Genomic DNA, 9,432 nt, shown 5'->3' on the forward strand with positions numbered 1-9,432 from the left:
TTTTTCAATGGCATTAATTTGTGTTTATCTGTAATTCTTTACATATGTTATCATATTTTCACACTATTTTTAGATGGCATTAATTTGTGTTTATATGTAATGTTTTACATATATTTTGTCATATTTTCACACTTTTTCAATGGCATTAATTTGTGTTTATCTGTAATTTTTTACATATGTTATCATATTTTCACACTATTTTTAGATGGCATTAATTTGTGTTTATATGTAATGTTTTACATATATTTTATCATATTTTCACACTATGTTTTAGATGGCATTAATTTGTGTTTATATGTAATTTTTTACATATGTTATCATATTTTCACACTATTTTTAGATGGCATTAATTTGTGTTTGTATGTAATGTTTTACATATATTTTATCATATTTTCACACTTTTTCAATGGCATTAATTTGTGTTTATCTGTCATTTTTTACATATGTTATCATATTTTCACACTATTTTTAGATGGCATTAATTTGTGTTTATATGTAATGTTTTACATATATTTTGTCATATTTTCACACTTTTTCAATGGCATTAATTTGTGTTTATCTGTAATTTTTTACATATGTTATCATATTTTCACACTATTTTTAGATGGCATTAATTTGTGTTTATATGTAATGTTTTACATATATTTTATCATATTTTCACACTATTTTTAGATGGCATTAATTTGTGTTTATATGTAATATTTTACATATATTTTATCATATTTTCACACTTTCAATGGCATTAATTTGTGTTTATATGTAATTTTTTACATATGTTATCATATTTTCACACTATTTTTAGATGGCATTAATTTGTGTTTATATGTAATGTTTTACATATATTTTATCATATTTTCACACTTTTTCAATGGCATTAATTTGTGTTTATATGTAATTTTTTACATATGTTATCATATTTTCACACTATTTTTAGATGGCATTAATTTGTGTTTATATGTAATGTTTTACATATATTTTTATCATATTTTCACACTTTTTCAATGGCATTAATTTGTGTTTATCTGTAATTTTTTACATATGTTATCATATTTTCACACTATTTTTAGATGGCATTAATTTGTGTTTATATGTAATGTTTTACATATATTTTTATCATATTTTCACACTTTTTCAATGGCATTAATTTGTGTTTATATGTAATTTTTTACATATGTTATAATATTTTCACACTATTTTTAGATGGCATTAATTTGTGTTTATATGTAGTGTTTTACATATATTTTATCATATTTTCACACTATTTTTAGATGGCATTAATTTGTGTTTATATGTAATGTTTTACATATATTTTATCATATTTTCACACTTTTTCAATGGCATTAATTTGTGTTTATATGTAATTTTTTACATATGTTATCATATTTTCACACTATTTTTTGATGGCATTAATTTGTGTTTATATGTAATGTTTTACATATATTTTATCATATTTTCACACTGTTTTCAGATGTCATTAATTTGTGTTTATATGTAATGTTTTACATATATTTTTATCATATTTTCACACTTTTTCAATGGCATTAATTTGTGTTTATATGTAATTTTTTACATATGTTATCATATTTTCACACTATTTTTAGATGGCATTAATTTGTGTTTATATGTAATGTTTTACATATATTTTGTCATATTTTCACACTTTTTCAATGGCATTAATTTGTGTTTATCTGTAATTTTTTACATATGTTATCATATTTTCACACTATTTTTAGATGGCATTAATTTGTGTTTATATGTAATGTTTTACATATATTTTATCATATTTTCACACTTTTTCAATGGCATTAATTTGTGTTTATCTGTAATTTTTTACATATGTTATCATATTTTCACACTATTTTTAGATGGCATTAATTTGTGTTTATATGTAATGTTTTACATATATTTTATCATATTTTCACACTTTTTCAATGGCATTAATTTGTGTTTATATGTAATTTTTTACATATGTTATCATATTTTCACACTATTTTTAGATGGCATTAATTTGTGTTCATATGTAATGTTTTACATATATTTTGTCATATTTTCACACTTTTTCAATGGCATTAATTTGTGTTTATCTGTAATTTTTTACATATGTTATCATATTTTCACACTATTTTTAGATGGCATTAATTTGTGTTTATATGTAATGTTTTACATATATTTTGTCATATTTTCACACTTTTTCAATGGCATTAATTTGTGTTTATCTGTAATTTTTTACATATGTTATCATATTTTCACACTATTTTTAGATGGCATTAATTTGTGTTTATATGTAATGTTTTACATATATTTTGTCATATTTTCACACTTTTTCAATGGCATTAATTTGTGTTTATATGTAATTTTTTACATATGTTATCATATTTTCACACTATTTTTAGATGGCATTAATTTGTGTTTATATGTAATGTTTTACATATATTTTATCATATTTTCACACTTTTTCAATGGCATTAATTTGTGTTTATATGTAATTTTTTACATATGTTATCATATTTTCACACTATTTTTAGATGGTATTAATTTGTGTTTATATGTAATGTTTTACATATATTTTATCATATTTTCACACTTTTTCAATGGCATTAATTTGTGTTTATCTGTAATTTTTTACATATGTTATCATATTTTCACACTATTTTTAGATGGCATTAATTTGTGTTTATATGTAATGTTTTACATATATTTTTATCATATTTTCACACTTTTCAATGGCATTAATTTGTGTTTATATGTAATTTTTTACATATGTTATCATATTTTCACACTATTTTTAGATGGCATTAATTTGTGTTTATATGTAATGTTTTACATATATTTGATCATATTTTCACACTTTTTCAATGGCATTAATTTGTGTTTATCTGTAATTTTTTACATATGTTATCATATTTTCACACTATTTTTAGATGGCATTAATTTGTGTTTATATGTAATGTTTTACATATATTTTATCATATTTTCACACTTTTTCAATGGCATTAATTTGTGTTTATCTGTAATTTTTTACATATGTTATCATATTTTCACACTATTTTTAGATGGCATTAATTTGTGTTTATATGTAATGTTTTACATATATTTTATCATATTTTCACACTTTTTCAACGGCATTAATTTGTGTTTATCTGTAATTTGTTACATATGTTATCATATTTTCACACTATTTTTAGATGGCATTAATTTGTGTTTATATGTAGTGTTTTACATATATTTTTATCATATTTTCACACTTTTTCAATGGCATTAATTTGTGTTTATCTGTAATTTTGTACATATGTTATCATATTTTCACACTATTTTTAGATGGCATTAATTTGTGTTTATATGTAATGATTTACATATATTTTATCATATTTTCACACTTTTTCAATGGCATTAATTTGTGTTTATATCTAATTTTTTACATATGTTATCATATTTTCACACTATTTTTAGATGGCATTAATTTGTGTTTATATGTAATGTTTTACATATATTTTATCATATTTTCACACTTTTTCAATGGCATTAATTTGTGTTTATATGTAATTTTTTACATATGTTATCATATTTTCACACTATTTTTGGATGGCATTAATTTGTGTTTATATGTAATTTTTGACATATATTTTTTCATATTTTCACACTTTTTCAATGGCATTAATTTGTGTTTATCTGTAATTTTTTACATATGTTATCATATTTTCACACTATTTTTAGATGGCATTAATTTGTGTTTATATGTAATGTTTTACATATATTTTGTCATATTTTCACACTTTTTCAATGGCATTAATTTGTGTTTATCTGTAATTTTTTACATATGTTATCATATTTTCACACTATTTTTAGATGGCATTAATTTGTGTTTATATGTAATATTTTACATATATTTTGTCATATTTTCACACTTTTTCAATGGCATTAATTTGTGTTTATCTGTAATTTTTTTACATATGTTATCATATTTTCACACTATTTTTAGATGGCATTAATTTGTGTTTATATGTAATGTTTTACATATATTTTGTCATATTTTCACACTTTTTCAATGGCATTAATTTGTGTTTATCTGTAATTTTTTACATATGTTATCATATTTTCACACTATTTTTAGATGGCATTAATTTGTGTTTATATGTAATATTTTACATATATTTTGTCATATTTTCACACTTTTTCAATGGCATTAATTTGTGTTTATCTGTAATTTTTTTACATATGTTATCATATTTTCACACTATTTTTAGATGGCATTAATTTGTGTTTATATGTAATGTTTTACATATATTTTATCATATTTTCACACTTTTTCAATGGCATTAATTTGTGTTTATATGTAATTTTTTACATATGTTATCATATTTTCACACTATTTTTAGATGGCATTAATTTGTGTTTATATGTAATGTTTACATATATTTTATCATATTTTCACACTATTTTTAGATGGCATTAATTTGTGTTTATATGTAATGTTTACATATATATGTATCATATTTTCTCACTATGTTTTAGATGGCATTAATATGAGTTATTCTCCAGTAAGGCTGAAACGACGCGTCGACTTGGTCGATGTCATCGATTACGTAAATACGTCGACGCCGTTTTTGTGCGTCAATGCGTCGCATACCGTATTTCCTTGAATAGCCGCCAGGGCGCTAATTAATTTAAAACCTCTTCTCACTCCTGGGCTTACCAAAAGGCGTGGGGTAAATTTAGGCCTGCGCTTATAAATTTGAGTGATGTAAGGATACCATCATGAAAAGCACATTTAACAAAAATAACGTTATTATGGTCTTACCTTTACTTATAAATGAAGTCCATGCGCAGCTGCTTCTGATCGAGGCATGCGAATACTATATACCCGGCGCCAATTCAAGGAAATACGCACTTTTTTGTATTGGATGTTTATCTTTATTTTTGCACATTTTAAAGCAAAATAAGCAATACTTTTACTTTCGAAATGCTTATACTATTGCAGAATATTAAGATTTACACTGTATGTTTATTTTATATTTGCTCATTAAAAAGCAAATAAGCTACTTTTAATTTAGTTAAATGTTTAAAGTTTTAAATGTTTACATTGTTACAGAATATTTTGTCATGTTGTTGTCAATGTTGACTGAGTGGCCATACTTTTTTTTTTTGTAAATAAAAGTCATGCCTTTTGAAAAAACTGGCCTACATTTATTTTTTCCTCTTCATTTTAAATTAAAAAAATAATCGGCAAAAGGAAAAATAATCTATAGATTAATCGAAAAATAATCTATAGATTAACCGATTAATCGAAAAATAATAATCGATAGATTAATCGATAGAAAAATAATCGTTAGCTGCAGCCTTAATTATTACTACTATTTCTGCCTCAATGCTATGTTTTTATTATTATTATATGCTATTTAAATGTTGTTTTTTTTACATATATTTTGTCATATTTTCACACTATTTTTAGATGGCATTAATTTGTGTTTATATGTAATGTTTTACATATATTTTATCATATTTTCACACTTTTTCAATGGCATTAATTTGTGTTTATATGTAATTTTTTACATATGTTATAATATTTTCACACTATTTTTAGATGGCATTAATTTGTGTTTGTATGTAATGTTTACATATATATGTATCATATTTTCACACTATGTTTTAGATGGCATTAATATGAGTTATTCTCCAGTGTGGACGCCTCAAAGATGGCCTTTTTCCCCTCAAATCCTTAGTGCCATGTTCTGTTTTCTTATTATGGGCCTGCTGCAATGCAAGCAGCCCATATTATTATTGTCAATATTGCTGTGTGCGTTTGTGTTTTCTTCTTCTAATAATTTTTTCCTATTTGTCTGCAGTATTTACCACTTGCTGTAAAAATCAAGTTTGATTTGAGCTAATTCTCCGACGTCTGCTGTTTTTTCACAGGCGCTCCACAACCAATGTAAGGAGACCAAGAGGCAGAACCAAGGCCGGGAGTCTGGTTGCCATGAATACGTCATCCACAATGGCGCCTGTATTCCTGAGTGTCCTTCTGGATATACCACTATAAACTCCTCCATGTACGTCCGACACACACACACACACACACACACACACACACACACACACCACTGATGCCACCATTAACAACATTGGCGCCTTATGGATAGTAGCACAAGATCAGGTTCACCTTTATTTACCATAGACCGGGACATATCAGTATCATATCATAGTACAGTGTTTCCCACAGGACAGGCATCTATTTGTGGTGGTGTGGTCGGGGGGTGGCGGCGGCGGCAGCGGCGATGACCAAGAAGAACGCGGAGTTGGAATATAATTACAACATTTTATGTACATATTTATATACAGATTTGAACAATTAGTGATTCACTGAAATATATTTATTAATTGTGGTTCTTACAAAAAAATATATCTTATACAATATAAAAGCTAAAAATGTCTCTTAAAGCTCTGCCCCTTTAATTAGTGAATACTAAATAATTTAACTTTAGCCTACTACTACAACCATATTATTTACTAGCAACATGAAGTGAAACGGAGGCAGAGGTGTCCTGCCACAGTCAGTCAACCTCCTCCTCCTCCTCCTGCTGCTGCTGAACAGGTCGCACCTGTGGTCCGGACTGTAGGCGTAAATAGAGGGGGGGGGGGGGGGGGGGGGGTCCTGCAGGGGTTGATGCTTCCAAAACAAATAAAGGTATTGTTACCAGGACATGGGAAATAAAACATGTGTGATTATATGTTAGTTAATAATTTAGTGTCATTATTTTTTCTGTATTATAATTTCATCATCATTAGGGGCCTCTCTGGGCCCCCCTCCATCATGGGCCCCTAGAATCCGTCTCCTTTACCCCCCCATGTGTGCTAATGATGGCATGCTAACAGTTAGCATGTCTCACATATCAAGTAACACGGCTGTAAGGTGTATGGCTGCGGAGGTAAAGAATAAAGTGAAATAACCAGCAAAAAAAAAAGTTTGCATGCTAATATTAGCTTGCTAGCATGCTAACGTTTGCATGCCAACAGTTAAAAAGTGTCACATACCAAGTTATTTGACTCTGGGGTAAACAGAAGCAAATTTAGCTAAAAAAAAAAAGTATAATGCTTATGTTAGCATGCAAGCAAGCTAATGTTAGCATGCTATCAGTTAGCTTGTGTCGAAAGTAGACGAGATGAGACGTTAAGCACCGAGCTACGTGAAAGTATGGCTGAGCTACAAGAGGAGGTAATCTCATCTTTTTGGCGTTTGTCTCCGAGCAATCGTCCATTAAAAGGGTACGTACCCATTCAATTGGCCCATTTTTTTTTTTTATATTCGTGAATAGCGTCACCACGGTAACACAAAATGTTGCCAACTTAAAGTATCGGCGTAGGCGCGAGTGAGACCTTTCCGACGGTATAACATATGTGGGGGTCCGTCCATCAGAAACAAGATATCTTACATTAAGAAACACAATTTCATTATCGACATATATTAACACACAAAAGTACCGGAAATTGGTCCTGCTCAGTACTGGTATCTTAGTGGTATCCGAGTACCTGGGAATCGGTACCGTATCGCTTCAAATGTGAATGGCACCCACCCCTTTTTAATGAAACGTTTCCCCCGTCTGCGTTATTTGTTTGTGTGAGCTCTCAGTACACCCCAGTGGAAATGAGAAGGACATTTCACCCCGATAATGGTTTCCCCCCCCCCCCCCGCAGGTATCATGTGCAGACACTTTGCCTGCGGGGACTATCAGCACCCCAAGAGAACATCGCATTAAGTGTCACTCGTGCGCACAGGAGGCCATAAACACCAACGTTTTGTCTACACGATCCAAATAACATGTTGTCAGGTTCAAACACCCGAACTATCTATTCAACAAAGACAAGAAGCGAGGAATCAAACAGAGACAGGATTCAATTTAGCTCATGAGGAGAGCGCGGGAATCTGCACCCTCGTACAGTATCACCCCACGCTCTGAGGAAAGGGTTCCCTGACCTCTCCCTTTATTCCTGATTACAGCTGCTTCTAAGGCAGTGGTTCTCAAACTTTTTTTGTCATCCCCCACTTTGGACAAGAGGGAGTTTTCAAGCCCCACCTGCCCCCATCGCTCCAACAGAGCGCTAATGCCAAGCTTTAACATTTTCAAATTTATTGAACATCAAGTTGTATACATTCAAACTCAATAACATAAAATAACATCAAGTTCAATGATAAATAAAATAACTGTGCAGCTGTGGTACAACTTGCATCTAGTTCAATAATAAATAAAATAACTTCCATCAAGTTCAATAATAAATAAAACAAAAGTGTTATAACTTGCATCAAGTTCAATAATAAATCAAAAAAAGTGTTATAACTTGCATCACGTTCAATAATAAAAAAAAAAAAAGTGTTATAACTTGAATCAAGTTCAATAATAAATCACATAAGTGTTATAACTTGCATCAAGTTCAATAATAAATCAAAAAAAGTGTTATAACTTGCATCACGTTCAATAATAAATCAAAAAAGTGTTATAACTTGCATCAAGTTCAATAATAAATCAAAAAAAGTGTTATAACTTGCATCACGTTCAATAATAAATCAAAAAAAGTGTTATAACTTGAATCAAGTTCAATAATAAATCACATAAGTGTTATAACTTGCATCACGTTCAATAATAAATCAAAAAAGTGTTCTAACTTGAATCAAGTTCAATAATAAATCAAATAAGTGTTATAACTTGCATCAAGTTCAATAATAAATCAAAAAAAGTGTTATAACTTGCATCAAGTTCAATAATAAATCAAAAAAGTGTTATAACTTGCATCACGTTCAATAATAAATCAAAAAAAGTGTTATAACTTGCATCAAGTTCAATAATAAATCAAAAAAGTGTTATAACTTGCATCACGTTCAATAATAAATCAAAAAAAGTGTTATAACTTGCATCAAGTACAATAATAAATCAAACAAAAGTGTTATAACTTGCATCAAGTTCAATAATCAATCAAATAACTTGCATCAAGTTCAATAATAAATCAAAAAAAGTGTTATAACTTGCATCAAGTTCAATAATAAATAAAACAAAAGTGTTATAACTTGCATCAAGTTCAATAATAAATCAAAAAAAGTGTTATAACTTGCATCAAGTTCAATAATAAATCAAATAACTTGCATCAAGTTCAATAATAAATACAATAAAAGTGCCACTTTGCAATCTTTTCAAAAAAAAGGAGGAGCTATGCATTTGGCAAGACAGGGCAAGTGACAGCACTTTGCCCCAGGAGAGCCACCTTGCTTCACTGTGAAACAGCACGGCTGTATGATCAGCTCCCATTTCCTCACACAGTGCAGAGAACAGTCGCACTTTCAGTGGTCGTGTTTTGATCAAATTTACCGCGCTCACAACATGTTAAAACCTCATTGAGTTCGGGGCTGAGCTGCCTTGACGCGAGTGCTTCCCGGTGAATGACACA

The 9,432-nt window shown here is 28.7% G+C and overlaps 1 protein-coding gene across 1 annotated transcript in view; it reads left to right on the forward strand.

Annotated features, from left to right (window-relative positions):
- Positions 1 to 9,432, forward strand: part of insrb (insulin receptor b) — a 297,078-nt gene that overhangs the window by 194,271 nt on the left and 93,375 nt on the right. The window contains exon 4 of the mRNA XM_061976197.2: positions 5,914 to 6,047. Within this exon, the coding sequence (XP_061832181.1) occupies positions 5,914 to 6,047 (134 nt within the window). The remainder of the gene's footprint in view (positions 1 to 5,913; positions 6,048 to 9,432) is intronic.

The sequence above is a fragment of the Nerophis lumbriciformis genome, linkage group LG14 (genome assembly GCF_033978685.3).
Source record: "Nerophis lumbriciformis linkage group LG14, RoL_Nlum_v2.1, whole genome shotgun sequence".
NCBI lineage: Eukaryota > Metazoa > Chordata > Actinopteri > Syngnathiformes > Syngnathidae > Nerophis > Nerophis lumbriciformis.